General features: G+C 42.9%; 1 protein-coding gene across 1 annotated transcript in view; it reads left to right on the top strand.

Moving 5' to 3' along the window:
• Window positions 1-247: 247 nt before the first annotated feature.
• LOC311233351 (uncharacterized protein) overlaps window positions 248-24,238 on the top strand; it is a gene marked incomplete at its 3' end in the record, with an annotated part of 51,171 nt that continues 27,180 nt past the window's right edge. Inside the window, exons 1-2 of the mRNA XM_084320326.1 lie at window positions 248-385; window positions 13,567-13,902. Of these exons, the coding sequence (XP_084176452.1) occupies window positions 367-385; window positions 13,567-13,902 (355 nt within the window). The 5' untranslated portion in view covers window positions 248-366. The remainder of the gene's footprint in view (window positions 386-13,566; window positions 13,903-24,238) is intronic.

Below are 24,238 nucleotides of genomic sequence, written 5' to 3'. Positions count from 1 at the left end.
TGTACCTCCCGCAATAACAATGACTGCGCTTCGACCGCCCTCTACTGGCAAGAGTTGGTCCTCTCCTTTATAGAGCTTTGAGGCAGTCCCCGCCCAGCAGAAATGACGTCAGCACGCGCTCTTTGTGTACTGTAGCTTCACCTAGTTGTCTATGGCCAATAAGCTAATGCTAATCTAATTATCTGATCATATCTAGAACTATAATGCAGAGAATGTGTAATGAATGTACTAACTGCAGCTGCAGAAGATATATTTGAAGTGTTTGAACGGACTAAGGTGGAGCAACGTGGAGGAGGATGAACTAGAGAGACTGATCGCCAGATTCTTCACCGTGAAACTACTGAATGTTTTGATGCTGAAACTGAGATGAAGAAACACAAAGCAGGTTTGTTAAATCAGAAGGTCCTTTGAACTTTAATGTCACCCTCTTGATCAATGGGCTCCCATTTGAGATTACGACATTGCACAATGTAATGTTTTATTCTGCATATTACTAGCCGCTTGCAGTGGTTTCATAACCAGGCTGGGCCTTGTGTGCTGCAGACGCCATCATTGTACCCTAATGCTGCTGCATTGTTTCTGTCTTTATTACCTAACAGACTGAACATAAATACACCACTAGTTTCAGTTAAAGATGAACCCGAATCTCTTTGTCTGGAAAAACACAACAAAACAGAGTCGTAGCAACAAGGGTCTGCTGAGGAGTAGAACTAGTCCGGCTCCACGAGCAGAACAAGATAGATGTGACGCGCATCGTATAATAATTCAGTTCCACGTCCAGAATATGCTTTTAAAATATATTCTTTCACTTAAGCTTAGGCACTCTTTCGAAGTTGGTTAAGGTTAGAGTTTGTCTTAGAGCAGGGCAATAGAACACCAGCCCTGATTCCAAACTCTAACCTTAACCAACTTCGAAAGAGTCGCCTAAGCTTAACCAGTGATAGATAGTGGTAGTTTGCAGGCTGTTCGAAGCGGAAATAGGTGCAGAAACAGGCGTCACACGATTGGCGCACATGTCACATGACCAGAAACGTCAGTGGCCAATCAGATTGCAGAACGTGAACGCGGTAAAAGTATAGACGCACCCCCTCTCCTGAGCTCACCCCCTCTCTCCTGAGCTCACCCCTCTCTCCTGAACTGACCCCCCCTCTCCTGAGCTCACCCCTCTCTCCTGAACTCAACCCCTCTCTCCTGAGCTCACCCCCTCTCTCCTGAACTCACCCCCTCTCTCCTGAGCTCACCCCCTCTCTCCTGAGCTCACCCCTCTCTCCTGAACTCACCCCCTCTCTCCTGAACTCACCCCCTCTCTCCTGAGCTCACCCCCTCTCTCCTGAGCTTACCCCCTCTCTCCTGAACTCACCCCCTCTCTCCTGAGCTCACCCCTCTCTCCCGAACTCACCCCCTCTCTCCTGAGCTCACCCCCTCTCTCCTGAACTCACCCCCTCTCTCCTGAACTCACCCCCTCTCTCCTGACCTCACCCCTCTCTCCTGAACTCACCCCCTCTCTCCTGACCTCACCCCTCCTGAACTCACCCCCTCTCTCCTGAGCTCACCCCCTCTCTCCTGAACGCGTCTATGCTTTTACAAAACGGTTAGTGTTTCCGCGTTCCCGTTTTGCGCTCTGATTGGCCACGCACGTTTCTGGTCATGTGACATGTGCGCCCAATTGCATGACGAGCAGTGTCTTAGCCCATTTCCGCGTCAAACAGCCTGCAAACGACCTAACGCCTAGTTTATCACTGGTTAAGCTTAGGCGACTCTTTCGTAGTTGGTTAAGGTTAGAGTTTGGAATCAGGGCTGGCGTTCTATCGCCATGCTCTAAGACAAACTCTAACCTTAACCAACTTCGAAAGAGCGCCTAAGCTTAACCATCCAAAGAACTTGCCGTCACAAGATTGGGCGCACATGTCACATGACCAGAAACGGACCAGAAACGTCAGTGGCCAATCAGATTCGCAAAACGCACGAACCGTTTGGTAAAAGTAATGAGGCCTCCTGAACTCACCCCCTCTCTCCGTAAAATGTCAACACCAGTTAAAAGGAGAATGAAATCCCATATGAATACTAATTGCAGCCAAACCCCAGTGAACACGCCCACCACCTAAAGTGACAGTACGACTAACAATACAACACCATAAAGTTCAGCTCAACCCCATCATCCATTATCAAAACTCATTCTTAGTTAATAAATAACAAAATGGACATTATGCAACAGCATATTATTTATTCAAAATGTCTAATTAATTATTTCACAATAACATATTTCTCTCTCTCTCTGTCTACACAGACACCCATTATGAAGTAATGCAAAGTACACATAGATTACTACAAAGTGTCCAGAGAGATAGAAAGAGATGAAGAGGAGGGAGGAGGTAACAGGATCACAAGACAGGCAGGACTTACGACCTTCACCTACAGACCAGGCTCACAAGACTCCAGCTAGCAGCAGCTACTGGGTAAACAAAAAAAGAGCAAACAATACAGACTGAGGCCCCTCCAGCACCAGTCTCTCAGTTAGTTACAGACTGAGGCCCCTCCAGCACCAGTCTCTCAGTTAGTTGGTACAGACTGAGGCCCCTGCAATTCGAAACTGGCCCCTGTAAATGTCCTAACACAACCCCCTCCAATGTACAGTAAATTACCAAGTATGGTCTTGTCAATATTCCAATGTACAGTTTTGTTTGTATAGTTGTACAGTGTCCCCCACCCACCCCTCCTACCCAACCCCCCCCCCCCCCCCCCCCACTCCTACCCAACCCCCCCGCCCCCACCCAACCACCTCCAATGTACAGTCCCCCACCTACCCAATCCAATGTACAGTTTCTACGCCAAATGTATATACTCTTTTTTTCTGGACTCTTTTTGTATCACAAACAGTACTGTATTTGCAAATCTGGTATGTCATAAATGTATAGATGTAGCAGTACTGTCTATCTGTATGTCATGTATGTCATATATGTTACGATGAATTGAAAATGGGGGACCCTGATGTAAACAAGACGAAAGTCTTTCTCTGGTCTTCATCCCCTTAACAATTGTATGTATTGAGCTGTACTGTACTGTACCCATTCTGCAATCTGTTAATAAAGTTTTCAATCAATCAATCAACCCTCCAGCACCAGTCTCAGTTAGTTGGTACAGACTGAGGCCCCTCCAGCATCAGTCTCTCAGTTAGTTGGTACAGACTGAGGCCCCTCCAGCACCAGTCTCTCAGTTAGTTACAGACTGAGGCCCCTCCAGCACCAGTCTCAGTTAGTTACAGACTGAGGCCCCTCCAACACCAGTCTCTCAGTTAGTTAGTACAGACTGAGGCCCCTCCAGCACCAGTCTCACAGTTAGTTGCTGTGCCTCAAGCAACGGTTTATTAGGATCCCCATTCGTCATCACCAATGTGTTGACTATTCTTCCTGGGGTCTGCACAGATATACACATACAAATATGAAACATTCAGTATAAATCATAGTCATATATCACATACATAATCAATAAAAAATAAAACAAAAGAAGGTCATGGGTGAATCAATTTCACCATACCTTTAAAACAAAAACAAAGTACACAGAAGAAATTTGGATAACATGGCTGCAGCTACACTCATGCATGACATATATTGATTTCCTTCCGGATTATGGCTCCTTTAAAGGTGACATGCATTATAAATGTATTTTCAGTGTCTAGCATTGTATTATAGTAATAGGAGTTAGTATCAATGTGTTTGTGTCTCTAAATACCATATTGGCGGATTGCCGTCATTCAGGTCATTCATTTCCTGGTCCATTTTAATCAGGTCATTCTGATTTGACTCGCATGGTGACGTCACGTGACGCTGGGGAAGAGGATAGTGATCCGATTGGCTCTGTGGTTGGAGCCAATGCCCGCCCACAACCTAGGCAGCCCACATAGCGATAGCAGAGCGAGTGGAAATCACTTCCTCCAACAGCGAGGCAGGTAATCCGACACCCCGACTGCACTCTGCGAGGGAGAGAGAGAGAGATGGAGAGAGAGAGGGAGAGACAGAGAGAGAGACAGAGAGAGAGGGAGGGAGAGAGAGAGAGAGGAGCGATCGCTCCGAAAGCCCGCATCTGCGTGTGCTTGTTTACACAGTGCTCCTCCGTGCCTCGGTCTATCTCTCTCTGTCTACCAGTCGCAGACTGTGTGGATGACTGCCACTCAAAGTGCTTATGGGCGGAGCCAGGCCATCACAGCCTGAAATACTGATGCTGTGAAATGAGGCTTTTGAGTACTTGATAAGAAATATACAACAATGCATTTTTTTGAAAAAAACCTTACAGATGTCTTCAATAGACTCACAGGAATTGTGTAAAGTTGCCCAAATAGTGCTAGAAATAGCAATGCAGGTCCCCTTTAAGTTTATTTTTGAAACTGTCCTTGTTTTCCGTCCATATGATATGTAATGGGATCCTATTCCAATATGTTATGGCTCTATACATTGCAGTTTTCTGAACTTGTCATGCCTCAGAAAGGCAATCTCACCCCTCTCCCGGGCTTCCCTCAATTTAGGGAGTAGCTCTTTCCTTTTCATTCTGACTGCGTCAGTGTAATATTCATTCATGTAGATGTTCGTCCCTCTTAGATTTTTGTCTCTCTCCAAAACCGCTGATCTGTCCTTGAACCTCAAGTACTTCACCACTATGGGTAGAGCCATATGAAATCCGTTTAATTTTTTTCCAAATTCCATTTAATTTTTTTCCAAATTCCGTTTTTTCCGTTTTAATATTTCAGAATTCTGTATTTTGCTTTGTACGCTCATTTTACCATCAGAAATGGTGTCTAATAAGTGGGAATGAATAAATGTCCACAATTTAATAAGATATAACAGTCCATTTAATAGGGCTGTCTTAAATACTTCGAAGCTTCGAAGCTTTGTTCGATGGGCATGGGATTCGAATATGAAAATAAAATTCGATTATTAACACTTTAATCGCCGAAGACGCTGTTCAGCGTCTTTCCCCGCCATGCTTATTCTGCTGAAGACGCTGGACAGCGTCTTTGATATCAATATTTCAAAAATCTGTGATCGAAATCATATTTCTCCCCCGGAGACATTATATGTGCTGGTGAGTCCCGCTCAACTCTCCAATGGTTCAAGAGCGCCATCTGGTGGCCGATCGGCGGATCGCCCAGGGCAGAAACAGGAAGTGGAAGCTGGTGCTCATTTCGATTCGGTCCGATCACTCGCTATAGGTCCCGGGACTCGAGCTCGACACAATGGATAGCGATCCGTTGCCAATAACTTGATAAACAACATGATTTGGACGTGTATATACTATTATACAACCTGGAAATGGATCGGATCTTTCTACATCCCATAATAGAAAAAAGTCTGTTCCACGCTCATCTCCCAACGGCGCGAGGAAGATACGGTAAGATCCAGCGTTATTCTTCAACGTGTTCTTTACTAACTGTTGCGGCAGTAGACTGTCATAGACAGGTAGTGCCGAGGGGCTGAGCGGAGGAGTTCAAACAATTGACGCGCAACGTGAAATAACTCCGTTCCACGTCCAGGAAATACTTTTGAGGCATTTATTCTTTCGCTTCATCATGAGACAAACAAAATACGATTTGCACTTTGCGTTATTGCGTTATTGCGGTCAAAAGAAAATATGCTCTCCTAACTCTCACCCCCTCTCTCAGTGAACTGTCAACTAGGCTTGGGCGGTATCCTTATTTTCAAACCGGCAAACCTTTATGTTATAATACCCCGGTGCACGGTATTTGACGGTATGACTTTGGGGGGGGGTTTACGTGTTACCAAGTAAACAAATCATCGTCAGCTCTCAGAATGGTAGTCCCGTCCCGCACCGGTAGAAGCCTGCACCGTTTTAGCGTTAGCATCTAGCCTATAGCCATGGCAGACTATTTGATTCCTTAAGGGCTAGACATTGCCTGGGTTTTGGTCATATGCTCCCGAAATGCTCCCGTTGTTTGGCTACTTCTATGTGCAGTGAAAACTACTCGAATGCTTTATAACCTAGTCATTGATTTAGTTCAGGGTAATCTAAGATTAGCCGCAGAGCTAACGCTACTTAACGTGAGCTAACGCTAGTTATTCAAGCTCAGTAGCTCACAGAGAGAGATAAACAGCTGACAGCGGATAGTACAGGACGGTACAAATACAATAAAAAGGCGGGTGGGGGCTGTTGTGTAAACCTTGTACTCTTTAGTTCACATAATTATAATAAGAGACGGATTGCCCCACAACAACACTGCTCTCGTCACAACGCTTTACGGTATTTTCACAGCACTGTCGTAACATTACCGTAAAACGTGAACACCGCTGTGACCCACTCGCTCCACTAGAGCGGTCTCGCCCTCTGCTGGCGCGTGTGTGCACTACACTCAGTGTGTGCACTACACTCAAAACTCTGTTTCACTGTTATAGAAACTGAAGCGCATCTGTGATTTTGACGGTGACGGACGGTATTGAAAATCAATACCGTAGGTATTTCTAAATACCCTGGTATACCTTAATACCGTCATACCGCCCAAGCCTACTGTCAACCTCTGTGAACTGTCAAACACGAGAACTGTCAGACGTGAAAAGGTGAATGAAATTCCATAAAACACTCCCATTAGCGCCACACCCCCGTGAGCACGCCCACCACCTAAAGTGACAGTACAACTAATAATACAACACAAATAGAATACTGAATCATAATAAAGAGACCTCCATTACGGCGCCTACACTAACTGCTCTAATGATCATATCACCCACACTAGATGAATGATATAACATTGCCCACGGAATTATAAACGACCCCCCGCCCATCCGGTCGACATCGGATGATAAGTAGTAACTTCTAGAACCACGTCCATTTGACATTTTTTATCTGGCGCAGATCGCTATAAAACTGTATTTCATCATCAATACAATGCATTTGGGGCTATAAATCATGTTCTGGAGAAAGCTGCAGAAAACGACAAACATACTTATACTTTAGACCGTATTTTAGTATGAATATGTGAATGAAAAAGTATAACGTTGCTACACCCTGAACAATAGATATAGGACGTTGAATGGGCCATAATAATGTCAATTTAGCAATACAATTTAAAAAGTTATAGCCCTGCAAAGAAGGGGAACTTCTCCATGTTAAATAGGGCTGGCGAGGGATGGTAAATTATGAATTTAACCCCGGCGATCAAAGTGTTAAAATAAAAAAATAATATTTATTTTTGCAAAATCAACTCTGCCTCTCTTTGTTAACTACAACCATAGACGCCTACGTAATAGAGCAGCCGAAGCACGTGCTCCAGGAGTATTGAACTTGGGGGAGCAAACTTGTCTCTTTGCTCCCTCACTTTTTGATCATATGATATATCCCCCCCAATATATAAATATTATCTAACCATAACTACGTAATTTCAATCAAATTAATAATACGCAATGACACTTAATAGCAAGTTTTTAAGTTTCCAAAGATTGTGACACCCCCCTGCCCGATATGGTTTGATCCAGTGCCTCCCACAGACCGAGCGGAGCCCGGCCGGCGCACTCCAGTCTCACAGCGCTGCAGCCTCCAGGTGTAAGCTGGTAGGCAGGCAGGCAGGCAGCGTGAACACTTTGTTACAACAGCAGGATCTTCCACTAAGTAAGTTCAGTTGTTCGAACAAACTATTATGTTAGACATCATCTTTACTATTGAGTGGTATAACCTCTACCACGCAATACAATAAAATAGTTTCATGGTCCGAAATGCCATCTGGTCATACCAATAATAATAATAATAATAACAAAGTTTCCCTCTGGTTGGCGTTAGCTTTAGTGCTAGCCGCTAGCTAACGTTGTCATATATCTAGATATGTGGTGTCGTCAGCTGGATAACGTTGACTTCGTTTGCAAATTTTAACGTTCGCTATGGCAGATGAGCAGGGCCGGATTAACGACGGCCGCGGCCCGTGGGCCTATAGTGACGAGGGCCCCCCAACATTTTTTTTTTTTTTTTTTTTTTTATAATAATAATAGTGCAATAAAAGTCTGAAAATGAAGGGATTATGTCCATGAGTGTCATTTTTAGAAATTAAGGCCTGCCTCTTATATAAGCCTCTAATAAAGGACTGGTGCTCTTTGCAGCTGAGGTAAATAGAAGACCCGTCCTATATTTGAGGATTTACGGTAAATCAAGATGTTCAATTATCTTAAGGTACAATACCTGAAATGAAAATGTGTATGTGTCCAGCCAACCAGGTAACATGGCAGAAAAAAGAAAGAATACAGACATCGGAGCATTTTTCAGTACACCAAAACGCAAAGTAAGAACCCAGTAGCCTAATAGCTCAAAGACTTAAAGGGCGGGCTCCACAAATAATGGATTGCACGGTGTTAATTGCACCCTTACTTACAATTCATTATGAATTGTAAATGGGGGACCCTGATGTAAACAAAACAAAAGTCTTTCTCTGGTCTGCATCCCCTTAACAATTGTGTGTATTGAGCTGTACTATATTGTACCCATTCTGCAATATGTTAATAACATTTTTTATCAATCAATAACAGATTGCAGAATGGGTACAGTACAGTACGGCTCAATACACACAATTGTTAAGGGGATCCAGACCAGAGAAAGACTTTCGTCTTGTTTACATCAGGGTTCCCCATTTTCAATTCATAATGAATTGTAAGTAAGGGTGCAATAGAAATGTTTCATAATGATGTTCAGTGTATTCATAAGTGTATTGCTCTCCTTAATGTAGAATGATATGGTGACTGTACAGACTCAGGAAGGAGAGAACGAGACCCAAGAGTTACAGGTAATGGTAATATCAGACAGTCAGCTTAAAGTGTAGGATAACATAACAAATTAAGACACAAATACTTGGATTATATATCCCCCCCTCTCTCCCTTTCTTTACAGAGTAGCATAAAGATTGTGTATTCAAACCGGTTCAGTGTATTCATAAGTGTATTGCTCTCCTTAATGTAGAATGATATGGTGACTGTGCAGACTCAGGGAGGAGGCAGAGAAGGAGAGAAAGAGACCCAAGAGTTACAGGTAATGGAAATATCAGACAGCTTAAAGTGTAGGATAACATAACAAATTAAGACACAAAATAGGCTATATTTACAGCAGACCCTGTTATTGTTCCTTGTTGGTATTTTTTCTCTCTTTCTTATTAAAAACTTGGCCTATTTGAAAGGAGATTGATTTAATAAAAATAAAAGAGCGAAAAATCAATATACAGTATATATATATATTAATATATTATTATTATTATAGTAATTGGCTATCATACTGCAATATAAACTGAGTTTTATAGTGAAAAGAGCAGCTTTATTAGTCAAGATTGAAGGCTCTATATTGCAGGAAATTGCACGTACAGGTTCATTAAATGAAAAAAATATCTGCCGTGGAGGGGGTCGTGCCGGGCCCCCTCCAAACCACCCCTTGCCTGTCAAAATTTTTTTTTTAAAAAATATAAAAAAAAAAAAAAATTATAATATTGCACCCCCACTTTCAACTATAACTATGCGGCCATGACTACAACAAGCAATGCTGTTTGTTATTTAAGATGAGGTCGGACTCGGCACTGACAGATGTGTTCATTGTGCTGCTTTTATAAAGCCTCAAATGACGGCTTACAATATTTCATGAAAGCAAAGTGTTTTGTTTGTCTAAGATTTAAAAAGGTTTACTTTACAGCACTGACAAAGTTGAACAAAGTGCTGTACAAGTCCCACAACATAAAAAAAAAACATTTCATTTTTTATTCTTTTTTTATAGTTGATTCCATTTTTATTGCTCAATTCCGCGATTCCGTCCGCGATTCCGTGATCGCGGATTCCATATGGCTCTACTATGGGTCTAGGTCTGGTGTTGTGAGCGGCTGGCTTCCCAGTGAGCTCGCTCAATCTTAATGCCTCGTTGAAGCTTGAGCTTGTCCACAAGAACGTCCTTCACCTTTTCCTCGGTTTGCTCCCAGGTCTCCCCAAGCTCCTCACCGATGCCGCCAAGAACCAAGTTGCTCCTTCTCGATTGTCCTTCTGCATATTCCATTTTGTCAATGACGGCTGACAGGCCAGACAATATACAGACTGTTTCACATTTTGAGTTTCAGTTCAGTTCAGTTATTTTTTATTTCAGGCTTTGGACGCATAACAACGGTCATTCCATAAAACGTCAAAGTTTTACCAGCTGCTATTGCAGCATTGTCCGAAAAGGGCTAGGGAGAAGCACTAGGCTTGTCGGGCCCTACCCCTGAAGACTTACTTTTTTTTTTTTTTTTTTTCATTTACATACATACATAGTACATACATATAGTACACATTACAGTACACACATATAGTCAGGGCTGTACACTGCGATGAGATTATCGCAAATTGCCCCTTAATTTGGCCCGTGCGAGTGGTAAATAATATTTGGGGGCAACCTTGCGAGTAGTGATTTCAACCCTTCATTCGCATTTCACTCCTAAATTAATCCATACAAATTGGATAAAAAAATTTGTAAAACATTAGCCTACAACCAGGGCTGTACAGTGCAACATAATGTCGCAGTGCTATGAAAAAATCTGTCGGCAATGAATGAACTTACTGCGATAGCCTGTGTGAAGAAAAGATTTGCGTGTGGAGTGAATCTGGGCCAGTTGTAGTCTATCGTGCGATTAAATACCATGTCCCGTCTGCGTAGAGTCCATACATCCAACACCAAATCCCATAATTCCTAGCGAACCATCTAAACGAAACTGAATGTTGCATCGCCAAAGAAGAACTTCATTTCAATAAGTTTAAGCCACTAATTTTGCTCTGCAAGAACAACGGAGTGGATATCAGTCCATCTTATGACAACCACGTCCGATGTGGAGAGATGATAAGAGACCATAGCCGATGAAATTAAGTCTGATCTGGCAGTGATGATTGACGGGGACACAGCCATGCATTAGGTGAGTCGCCCACTATTAGGACGTTTTTCAATAATACTGTCTACTTAAATTTCCCTCCGGGGATCAATAAAGTATCAACCTATGTATCTAATAATGAGACAATATGCAAATAAGATAATACTAATAATTGTCACGGTTCCCCGTATGAAAGTGGCTTGCAACTTACTGCTGGTAAAATCACTGTTTATTTCTCGTTTTGCATAGTATTACATTCCTCTTCTATAAAGTCCCACCGTAAGAGCTATGGCCTCATACAGGTCCATTAAACCTTTTTGATTAGAGTCTTTCCTTCGAGCTAAGTTGAACGGAACATTTCACTGTCAAAAGCGCAAACTTAAACAAGGTTGCGTCGCAACACGGTTTTCAAAATAAAGGTCACATATACAAATACCGTAGTAGGCCTCTCAATTCTTATAAAAAAGTCCCGGATATACATAAACATTCATTTGCATAGATCTCTATAAATGGCCCAACACATTGATCACTTTAGGCACACCCTGAAACCAGTAACATCACAAATATGAAGCGGGTAATTACATAAAAATAATAAACCTTTCATGGGGTTATTTACAATAATAATAATTCATTTTATTTATAAAGCACTTTTCATTGTGAAACAAAGGTATGCAGAGTTTCTTGTCCTCCTGATTAATGCAATGGTGTGTGTGTGTTGTGGTGATCTCATTCAAGGAGCACTACAAACGCGCACACACACACAGTTTGTTGTTTTTGTTCTATTAGTGATTTACACACTTTCTCAGTTGGTTCATTATAAAAGATACAAACCTGAAAACATACGCACTTAAATGTTAAATAAAAGGACCACAGTAATGAGGCAGGAGGAACACATTTCTTTGCACTATAATGGTAAAATTGTTATTAAAAAATGTGCCCCTAAAAAATATTCTGTGCCCCTAAATTTCTCATTTAGGGGCAAGTGTGCCCCTAGTGAAAAAGCTTAGCGTACAGCCCTGATAGTACACATTACAGTATAGTATACCTGCAGTATATAATAGTATACATATGTACAATGTTCGATGCAGAATAGAAGTAACTGAGTTACCATACAATATACTATGCAATATACTAATATACAATACTATATAGTGCAAAGCAGAAATGGGATGAGGTACAATTTAGGTACAATTTACAGTAAGGTGTACTGAGGTATGGGTTGTAGTGCAAATCCTTTACCAATAAATATAAAGTGTGTTTAGGTGTTCTAAAGTGTGGAGAGTGGGTGCTGCAGTGTGTTGTTTGTTTAAAGTGAGTGTGTGTGTGTTGTGAGTGCATTTGATGGTTGTTGCATAGTGTTATTGTTCGTTGAGCAACCTGATGGCCTGGGGATAGAAGCTTCTTCTGAGTCTTTCTGTGCTTGCCATGAGACTCCGGTATCGCTTGCCTGACCGCAGCAGTTCAAAGAGGCAGTTGTTTGGGTGGCTGGAGTCCTTGATAATTCTCTTAGCCTTACCCCTGCACCGCTTGTTGTAAATGTTCTGGAGAGTGGGAAGCCCCCCTCCAATTGTGCGTTCGGCTGAACGTGCCACTCTCTGTAGTCTGCTACGGTCTTGTGCGGTGCTATTCCCAAACCAGGAGGTGATATTGCCAGTCAGGATGCTCTCTATTGTACATGAGTAGAAGTTCTTAAGGATCTTCTGACTGACTTGGAACTTCCTTAGGCGCCTGAGGAAGTAGAGGCGTTGTCGTGCCTTCTTCACAACACTGTCTATGTGTGTGGTCCATGTCAAGTCCTCGGATATGTGGGCTCCGAGGTACTTAAAGCTGTTCACTCTCTCAACCGGTGCCCCGTCGATGCTGAGGGGGCTGTAGTCCCTGACCCCCGACCTCCTAAAGTCCACAATCATCTCCTTTGTTTTGCTGAAGTTCAGGAAGAGGCTGTTCTCCTGGAACCATCCCGCCAGGACCTTGACCTCTTCCAGGTAGGCCCTCTCGTCGTTTGCAGAGATCAGGCCCAACACTACTGTGTCGTCAGCAAATTTGATGATTGTGTTGTTGTTCCGCTGAGCCACACAGTCATGTGTGTACAGGGAGTAGAGGAGGGGACTCAGAACACAGCCCTGGGGGGCCCCTATGTTGAGGGTGATGGATGAGGAGGTGCAGTTGCCTGCTCTCACCACCTGGAGTCTGCCCGTCAGGAAGTCCAAGACCCACTGGCAGAGGTCATAGTTCAAGCCCAGGTCCCTGAGCTTGGCTATGAGTTTGGAGGGGACTATGGTATTGAATGCTGAGCTGTAGTCGATGAATAGCATTCTCACATAGTTCCCCTGCCTCTTGTCCAGGTGTGATGCTGCTGTGTGCAGCACATGGGCTATGGCGTCCTCCGTGGACCTGTTGGGGCGGTATGCAAATTGCAGGGGGTCCAGGTTGATGGGGAGGGAGGAGCAGATGTAGCCCTTCACTAGCTTCTCAAAGCACTTCATGGCTATGGAGGTGAGAGCTACAGGGCGGTAGTCGTTGAGGCTATGTAGCGTCGCTACTTGTAGCTAGCTACTGCCCATCACTGTAGAAGGTATAGTATTGCCAAAGAATGTTTAGACGGACTAAAGTCATTATATAGACTATCTCTGGTATTATTTATTTTGATAGTCAGTGAATCTACTTTTAGTAAATGTCTCTCTCTCTCTCTCTCTCCCCCCTTCACTCAGATGAGTCTGACGGTCTGTTCGGCGAGTATGACGACAACAACGGCAGCGGCAGCGTGGAAGAAGAAGACGGCTCCATGTCGGACGGCGCGTGGCGGAGCCGCTACCTCATGGACCACGACCCGCTGAACCAGCTGCTGGTGTGCATGGTGTGTGGGGACCTCCAGTACTCGCACAGCCTGGATTGCGTGCGCGCCCACATCGAGGAGGCCCACCCGGACACCCTGAACCTGGAGGCACCGGAGCGCAGGCGCATCCTGGAGGCCTGGGACGAGCAGGTGTCCCAGCGGGAGCGCTTCTTCAGCAGCCAGCTGCAGCAGCAGAGCGGGGACCTGCCAGGTGAGGCCCCCCCGGTAGCCACCGACCGTAGTCACCTGGCCATGCCATTTTGCTCTTATGTCGTGCTCAGGTTGGGATTCCTTTCATCTCATTCAAACCTTTTATTTATTCTCAAAAAGACAATTGAGGTCACCCTCATTTTCAATGTCGTCGAGACTTTACAGGCTTTTCAATGCATACATTTTTTACAATACAATAATAATAATAAATATGAATGACTCTATAGCACCTTTCACACATGGGCCGCAGCCCAGAGTACCCCACAGCAACTAGTATACAATTTACATAAAACCAGCACACAATTGACTGAATAAAAACAATGCATAAATTGCTGACATAAGAATAGGTATAAAAGACAATAAAAGTAGTGCAACGTAAACATGCAGACAAGTTTCAAGTTTGTTTATAATATTTCTTTACTTTATTTATTTTTATTTATAGCATTTTCAGCTTTTTCTGGCCACGCAGGACCGATAGAGGGAGAGAGGGAGAACGGGAGGAGAGGTAGGGAAGACATGCGGCAAATGGTCGCCGGGACTGGGAAACGAACCCGGGACGACGGCTTCGCGACTCACAATAAAATACACATACTTTACGGTGAAATGCTTGGTTCTGTATGAGCCCCTGAGAGTGTGCTTCATACAGTAAAAAAAAAAGTAAGTAAAGAGGAATATACAATATACACGTATTGCAATAAATGCACACAATATGCATTGATGAAAGCGTCTGGTAAGATCATTAAGCTGTGTGTGGCTCTAGAGCACATACAAGTGAAAAGAAGAACGTACTTCTTCAGCTCCTTTCTTTCACAAAGAATGGTCCAAAACAATCTATGCCACAATATGTGAACGGAGGTGTCATTTCCACTCTGTTTGCCACAAACACATGAAACCGCCGGGCATCGTTGTTTATATATCACAGGACGACATTCGAGTCTGTCCAAAAATATTCTTGGAAATTGTCGATTTCAAGAATTTTTTTTTGCATGACGCTTGTTCTTGCTGCTACCACTTGAAGGAAATCACTGGTTTTCATTTGGTTATAACATGTAGGTTAAGTACATATCTATATAGATATTGTATGTTATTCAGATTCAGATTCAGATTACTTTATTCACCATATTATACAGGTACAAATGGAACGTGATTTGACATTTCAGTGCATGATTTTTTCACAAATAGGAATAAACATAATAATGATAAATAAATAAATGCAAAACAGGACGGAACAGTGAGACAACAATAAGACAGTAAAGTGCAGTGGTTGGGGACATGGATACAGTGCAGCACAGTTCAAGTCCAGAGGTGCAGGGGGACACCTCACTCATTTACCAGGCGAGCTGCTGAGGGGAAGAAGCTGAGTCTATGGCGTCTGAGCCGCCTGCCGTGGGGGAGCATAATGAAGAGGCCGTGACCCGGGTGGGCGGGGTCTGCCATGATCTTCCTCGCCCTCCTCAAGGCCCTGGTGGAATGTAGGGACTCGAGGGAGGGAAGGGGGCAGCCGATATAGTGTGTATCAGACAAGTTAGAGATAAAGACAGGGCCTGTGGGAGTGATAAGAAGCTTGGGAGAGAGTCGAGGTCACTCATAGCTATGAGGAACGTAAACATCTATTAGGAGATAGGGCGGTGTTGCTATGGGCTAGCAGCCGTTGCTAGGGAAATAGACTATAGCTGTGAGTTCTTCCGGTTTGAGTCAGACGAGGTTGCTATAGTGACACAAAGATAGTGGTCGCCATGACAATGCAGATAAGGAGCGGCTAGGGGGAAAGCCGTTGCTATAGTAACGAAGAGAGTTAGACATCGCGAGAGATAGAGACTTTAAGACATTAACCTCTTAAGCCCGGAGCCCTATTTTCTGAAAATCCACCTAAAATACATACCTGAGTAGATAAGTAGATGGAAGATTGCTCCACTTCTACAAGGTCCCTTTGCATGTTCTTGGTATCTAGGGACATCTATGGACCTCAGTGAATGTATTCCTAGTGTCACAAATACTGTGTCTAAAGGGGCGGCTAAGTGGCGCAGTGGGCAAGGCGCTCGCCACTAATGCAGGAGATGCTGGGTTCGAGCCCAGCTCTCGGCATTGCTACCAGCTTGGCTGGTCGTTCATACTAACGCAATTGGCAGTGTTAGAGGGTGGGAAGCTGGTGGGTGGGGATCGGACGTTGTGGACAGCGACTCCTACAGGTCGGTTGGTGCGCCTGCGCAGTAGAATCAGGAAGCAACGGGGGCGGCGTGTCCCTCCCGCGTGAATATTAAAGGCAACCAACTTGTGTTCAGCCTTTCGGCAGCGGCCGTCTTCCGTTGTAGAATTGTTTACATCAGGGTGAACGCTGTTGTATTCGCAAATATGAGAGCCAGCACTACGCAGCTCCAGTTAACCTAATTTATACCGTAATGAATCATTAAAAAAATATACCGTTAACTGGAATATGTTGTTTCTTTACACATATGTTGGGATTATGTAATTGGTTTGTCATGACAAAACAATAAAAATCGCTACTTTACATCAGGGTGAACGCTGTTACAGTATGCTGCCACCACCCACTTCAATGACAGAGCTCTCATATTTGCGAATGCATAAACTATATCTTAAATTATGGCTATGTGTCTAATATGGCTGTCGCGAAGTCATTGATAAGCGACAGCCATATTAGACACATAGCCATAATTTAAGATATAGTTTATGCATTCGCAAAATATGAGAGCTCTGTCATTGAAAGTGCTTCTAAGTTCTACAACGGAAGACGGCCGCTGCTGCTGGAGCTGGACCGAGTCAAGCCGGCGGCGGTGCACGGAAGCCGGCGTGAAACCACCGCATCGCCCCGCTGGCGCTTCAGCAACCTCCACACTGATGTACAGTGACTGACGTTAAAAACGCGAAATAACATATAACGTTACAGCGTACAGTTTCTAGTTAATCAGTCAGGCGTTAGCCTCCACACTGATGTACAGTGACACCCAGAGTTTCTAGTTACAGTAGTGACGCGTGAATCGAGATAGTCCTAACAGTGTTTATTATTAAGAGTCGGATAGTCCTAACAGTGTTTATAGTCTTAACAGTGTTTATTAGTAAGTAAGAGTCAGATAGTCCTAACAGTGTTTATTATTAATTAACGTCATAAACCAACTACCAGATTTATTTTGCACCAGGGAACTTGAAGGTTCCTGCCGCGCTCGCGGCAAAAGGGGGCGGGCTAGCGGCGTGGGGTCGTGGCCAATCAGAGAAAAGCTGAACACAAGTTTGTTGCCTTTAATATTCACGTGTCCCTCCCACGCAGACCCTCGCCGCTGAGAGATCGCGCTGTGCAGGTGAAAAGATGCGACGGCTGCCTCCTCGTGTACCGGAGGGGACACGTGATGCAAGGCTTCGTCACATTGCAGCCGGCCTGTGGGAGGCATGGCCTAACAGCGTTCGAGACAGGGGAGGGTAGAATTGGACAATACGAAAATTGGGATGGGAGAAAAAATAGAAAATGGGAGGAAAAAGTTGATAAAAAAAAGAAATACTGTGTCTATTACTAGGCTTGCTTAAATTGTGATGAAACAAAGGAGAATATGAATTATGATTTTTCTTTGCATCTTTGACAGTGAATAACACCATGCTAAAAATGACCAGACATGAAAAACTGCCACTGAGCTCATTCAGTACCTTCTTGAAATTACCCCAACTTTAATGAAATGAATAAAGGAAAGATGATTAAACAGAAGGTTTTGTAGATACAGTACTACAGCCATCCGGACCCATGTAATTTTAAATATTATTATAGAATATAGAATATGAGGCCTATAAATGACCTTAAACGATTTGAAGAGCAAGCATTTCTGCATGATATATACAATAGTGACAGATTGACTTGGCAGAGTCAGTTTAATCCATACTGTTGAGCCTCTAGAGCTCTAAGAAATAAATGCACACAGTGCTCCAGAGTGTGACCATTTAGTAGCATTTTGTGAGCATTTAAGATATTTTATTGCTCCTAAAAATGATAACTTGTAGCACCAGTGCGACTTGCAAATATACCCCTGTTTTTTAATTATACCATTGTAGAACTATACGAACATATGCGGTACCTACACCGTATGCCGCGTTCACTTCTCGTTCAATTTACTTCTCTGTAGAAATGCCAGCTCACTCTGTTGCTGTCTCCAGTGCGTGTCCTCGCTTGTAGTGCCATCGCAAGGATCACAAAAAGTATGATTCGGATTGGATGGTTTTTCAAGTATTAGCTGAAAGCATATTAATTCATTAACACACTTAGTCTATTATCAATTAGACCTGTTTGTTAATTCTAAGTGGCTCCCATACGAGGTGTGTCTGTAACATTCTCACTCCGGTGTTATGAAAGAGTTGTGTTCAGTCTGGTAACTTTGCTCTGGAGGTCCATCCCTCTGTGTAGACCTAGTATTGTAACCTATAGTGTAGCCTATATTGCAGCGGTTCTCAAACTACGGGTCGCGACCCAAAGTGGGGTCGCGGGTAGGTGACAGTGGGCATTGGCAAAAAAAGAAAAAAAAACTCATATCGAGTTTTCCACCCGGCAGCTGTGTGTATTTGCCATGTCTCGCCCCTTCATCAACGGAGGCCGACACACAGTATTCCAATACACATCTCACTACATCCTGCGCATGTATAATCGCGGGAGGGGGCCGGGGGTGTGGTCTTTTGTGTGTAACCTGGACTCGCAATGGATAGGTTTGTTGTCGGAAGCGGTGCCGGTTGGTCACGATGAAATGGGCTCTGCACATAGCCAGCTGCTATACCACACTGAAGCGAGGTGGCTATCTCGAGGCAGAGTATTAAATCGCCTTTTTTAACTCGGAGAAGAAGCGCAGATTTTCCTTGCAGACAAAAACAACTGATTGGAGAAATGTGCTGATAATGAGCTGGATTACGAAACTCCGTTAGTGACACTCCAGGTTAATCAGCAGAGATTTTGGGGTAATTCGTTTTTCGTGTGACGAGCTACTGAAAGTCAAGTTCACTGGACAACAGGCCCTCGCAAAATTCTGGATATCAGTCCGGAACGAGTACCCAGTGTTGTGTAATGCTGCGCTGAGAAAGCTTGTCCCCTTCTCAGCAACATACCTCTGTGAGGCCGGATTTTCAGAGTAGCAGTGGATCTCCACCAAAGCGCACGTGAGCGCATTTTCTTTTCATGTTCTGGCAACATATTTTGGCTAAATATGCCTTGTTTTATAAATGTGTATACAGAAACAATTCCGTCGCTTTTGTTGATTATGAATTAATTTCATTGATAACATAGTGCTGTAATTTTATTTTCTAATAAATATGCATGATCAAGTTCAACAACGTGTGCTTTTATTTTGATATTCCTTATTTCCACGTTGAAATTACGCGATACATTAAGTGTGGGGTCGCCAAAAAAAATCCTAAATGAAATTGGGTTGTGGTATAAAAAAGTTTGAGAACCCCTGCTATAGTGTATACCTACGTAGTGTAACCTATAGTGTATACCTAGTAGTGTAGCCTATAGTGTATACAGTGTGTACAGAACTCAGCTGCCAGGGTTCTCACTCACACCAAGCCCTGGCAGCACATCACCCCCAACCTCATCCACCTCCACTGGCTCCCAGTCAAGTTCCGTATCTGTTTTAAACTCCTGCTCCTCACCTACAAGTCCCTCCATGCCCTCACCCCCCAATACCTGTCTGATCTCCTCCACCAGCACACTCCATCCTGGAACCTATGATCCTCTGATCTGGGTCTCCTCTACATCCCTCGCACCAGGTTACAGACTTTTGGTGACAGAGCCTTCAGTGTGGCGTCCCCTACCCTCTGGAACTCTCTCCCCCCTGAAATACGCAACACCCAACCCTGGACACTTTCAAAACTGCTCTCAAAACACCTCTTCACCGGGCGCCCCAGTGGCGAACCACATAGCGCGCTCAGCCGCGACACGGGCGACCCGGGTTTGATTCCCGAACCCATCATTATTTCCCGAATGTCTTCTCCCCACTCTGTCTCCCATTCCTCCTCTGTCTCTCCCTACTGGACTGCCCAGTAGAAATAAAGCGATAAAACACCAAAAAATTTATATTAAAAAAAATAAAAATAAAAATAAAAAACTCTTCACCAAGGCTTTCCCCCATTAGTTATTTTAGATTAGGTTCATTTAGGGCTGGGTGATATGGCAAAAAATCATATCGCGATAACGATATGATAATGTTATCATATTTCTCTATCGATAATTATCGAAATTGTTATAAGTATAATTTTTTTTTGTTTTTAAACAATATATGTATGTTTATTTTGCAGCAATTCTTTGTCGTTGCCGCCATCTTTAGTGTTACATCCCCTCACACTCCAGTTCTCAGGCTGCAGCTGGTTTAAAAGCGAAAGTAAACTGGCTTCTCTGCTGGCTGTGGCTCCAGGGGAGTTGAACAGTTCTGGCTCTGCTAGTTTATTTTCGATATTTTGGCGCTTTTTTGGTTTACAAACCACCGCACATGTGCACCGTGACTCGTGACTGGAGTCTAGCTCTGCTAGCACACATAGCCTACTGTGTACAGACGGTTTCAAACTGTATTTTAAATTAGAAAGCAAACAAAATAAATGGACAAGAGAAAAATATATCTCAATTTGGTCAGTATTTGGTCATTTGGACAAGCAAAGCCATTACTTTAAGTTGCAGGTAAGAAAGACAAGTCTGTCCACTGTCTCTGGTTTTAAAACTGCCCCAAAATAAATAAAAATAAAATTATAAAAAAAATAAAATAAAAAATAAACGATTTTTTAAATATATCGCGATATTTATCGTTATATCGCCCAGCCCTAGGTTCATTATCCCTTACCTGCCATCATCCTCCCCTTTTTTCCCTTTTCCCCCTACTGCCCCATTTCCCCTAGCCCTCTTGATTGTAAAGCGACCTTGGGTTTCATTAAAGGCGCTATAGATTTATTATTATTATTATTATTATTATTATTATTATTATTATTATTATTATTATTATTATTATTATTATTATACCTAGTAGTGTAGCCTATAGTGTAGACCTAGTAGTGTAGCCTATAGTGTATACCTACAGTAGTAGTGTAGCCTATAGTGTATACCTAGTAGGGGTGGGCATGAGTAATCGATTGATCGATTACTCACGGCTATGAGAAAACTTGATCTTAAATTATTTACTAGGACGCACTTTTTTACAATGCCAGCTTGTGAGAATTCGTTGTAGCCAGCTAGCGTTGATGCTATTCAATGCTATCAACATTAGCTAAATAGCTAACCAACGAAATACAATGACAGTACCCAACTAACATTAATGCCATTCAGAATGTATAACATAGCTACAACACACAATACCGTTAATACAATTACATGCATCATTGTTTACAATGAATGGGTGGGGCTAGTTGAAATGACTGGACATGGACAAGTTAAACATCAATTAATTTAATACAACAGGTAGTTTCGAGTTGCGCTGTCGTGCCTACGCACCACAGGGCTATTCTATTATATACGGCTTTGACGTGCTGCCGATTAAAATCAGCAGCTCTTCCTCCTCATCGTCGATTGCCTGTAGCTGCATTCAACGTTAGCTAACGTTAAAACTAACCTAAAGTTAGTTGTTCACCAACAATCTCAACATTTGTTTTAGCGTTGGCTCAAAAACACAGAACCGGACGACACAAGTTGTCCGCTCATAGATAGGTTCCGCTAGCGATAACAACAATACTTCCAGTCGGGGGGTTTCGAAATAAAAGAGCAAAGTCTAAAACACCGGAAAAGACGTTTATTTTGTACAGCGTTTTCCTCCACGAATAATCGATCACTACTTGAGTACATCATGCGATCAATCTATCTGGATTTTTTGTAAAATGCCCATCCCTAATACCTAGTAGTTTAGACCTAGTAGTGTAGCCTATAGTGCCTAATTATTATTTAAAAAAAAAATATTATCATTCTTTCCAAAAGCAAAGAGGCCTAGAAGCGTGGCTAACGCTAATGGCGTGTATACCAGAGAGGCTAACTGCCTAAGAAAACGAGCACAGAGGCACTGAAAGAGGATTTCACCCATCTAATGAACACACTAGACTAGACTAGTGTCTAACTACTAGGGCTGACCCCTATTAATCGATTAGTCGACTAATCGGTCGAAAGGAGCCGTAGTCGACTGGCCAACCTCTTAGTCGAATATATAAAAAATAAATAAAAGATTTTTTTTTCCCATTTTTTCCAAAACGCTAATGGCACGCATACCAGAGGCTAACTGCCTACGAAAACAGGCACAGAGGCACTGAAAGAGGATTTCACCCATCTAATGAACACACTAGACTAGACAAATATCAAGATGTATCCATCAGTGGACCAATTGCATGCTTTTGCAGAGGACAAGAAGCCTTCAGTCGACTCCTTCAGACATTAAGCACCCCCCACAGCCCAAATGGAATGATAAAAAATAAAAAAATAAAAAATAAAGTTTTAAAATATTATATATATATATATATATATATATATTTTTTTTAAGTCTACCAATAGTCGACTAACGGCAAATTTTGGCCAATCCTAGTCGACCATCCAAATCCTTAGTCGGGGACAGCCCTACTAACTACACACCCTCAAGACCCCTATGCTCTGCATCTTCTGGCCGTCTCAGACCCACTCCTATCCGAGCTCCGGGAGGTTCATCAAGGAGAACCTGCCTTTTCTCAGTCCTTGCCCCACAATGTCAAAAGATTCAAAAGAATTGAAGGACTTTAGACCAGTGGCGCTTACCTCATTAGCAATGAAGGTTTTTGAGACGTTTTTAAAAAAACACTACTATGTATTTTATTGAGGGTAATTTAGATCCCCTTCAATTCGCATATCAGCCAGATAAAGGTGTGGAGGATGCTATGCTCTTCATCTTGGACATTGTGTACAAAGTAAACACCTGGAAACACCTGGAGCTCATGCTAGACTTTTATTTGCAGATTTCGCCTCTGCTTTTAATAAAATGCAGCCCCACATTTTAATTGAGAGGCTTAACTCTTATTTTAGTCTCCCACACCAGCTTCTTATGCTGATTTTTAAATGTCCTTACTGAGAGGGTCCAGCAGGTCTTTGTCAATGGGCAGATGTCCAACATGTCAATTTCCAACACTGGCTCCCCCCAAGGTTGCGTTTTGTCTCCCCTTTCATTTATTATGCACACGGACAGCTGCAGGTCGCTTCATGACCAAAGGCATCTGGTTAAGTTTTCAGATGACACTGTCCTGGTATCCCTACTGCAGCGCTCCAAAACTCATCATGGACCTGTACTTCACGACTTTGTGAATTGGTGTGATGAGAATTACTTGGACCTCAATGTCTCTAAGACTAAGGACATGATAATTTACTTCAGACACAACCCCGATCATCAAGCCAGTGTAGCTAGTGTAATTCACGACGTGGACGTCCAGATTGTTGAATCGTACAAATACCTGGGAACTGTGTTTGACTGTAAACTGAAGTTCAACTTAAATAGTCCATTGTTAAAAAAGCTCAGCAGAGGATCTACCTGCTGAGAAAGCTGAACTCTTTTAATGTTAGTTCGAAGATCCTGAGCACTTTTTATAGTTATTTTATTGAAAGCCTCCTAACTTTTTCTTTTATCTGCTGGTTCAGTGGCCTGTCTATTAAAGATAAGAACAGCCTACAGTACATAGTGAAAGTGTGCTCCAAAATAATTGGAGTAAAACAGAGAGACCAATGTTCTCTCTGGACGGACCAGGTGGTCAAGAAGGGGACGAGCATCACTAATCAACCCCTCCACGCTAGGGCTGGGCGATATGGCCTCTAAATGATATCGCGATATTTTTTGGCCATATCACGATACACGATATATATCGTGATATTTTGACATTTCCTCTAAAGCACTTAAAAATGCTTGATTTAACCCTTTGATGCATACAGTCACGCCAATATGATGATTATAATAAGTCCCTGCAAAATATGTTTGCATTATTAAACCATGAATATGCTTTAAAAAATTATTAAATGAAAATGTACTAAGAGTAGTCTACTGACACACTAATAAAAAAAATTATTTACATCTAAGACAATTTATATAAAAACTATTGGGTGCCTAAGACTTTTGCACAGTACTGTGTTTTCTATCCACTTTAGCCAAACACACACACACATATATAGCATCCCCTTAACAATTGTGTGTATTGAGCTTTACTGTATTGTACCCATTCTGCAATCTGTTAATAAAGTTTTCAATCAATCAATCAATCAAATCATCAACTATCCAGTTAGTATCATGAGAGAGAGAGAGAGAGAGAGAGAGAGAGAGAGAGAGAGAGAGAGAGAGAGAGAGAGAGAGAGAGAGAGAGAGAGAGAGAGAGAG

The sequence above is a fragment of the Notolepis coatsorum genome (assembly GCF_963971535.1).
Source record: "Notolepis coatsorum genome assembly, chromosome: 8".
NCBI classification, from domain to species: Eukaryota; Metazoa; Chordata; class Actinopteri; order Aulopiformes; family Paralepididae; genus Notolepis; species Notolepis coatsorum.
The sequence above is the reverse complement of the archived record's forward strand: the minus strand, read 5'-3'. Positions and strand labels throughout refer to the sequence as shown.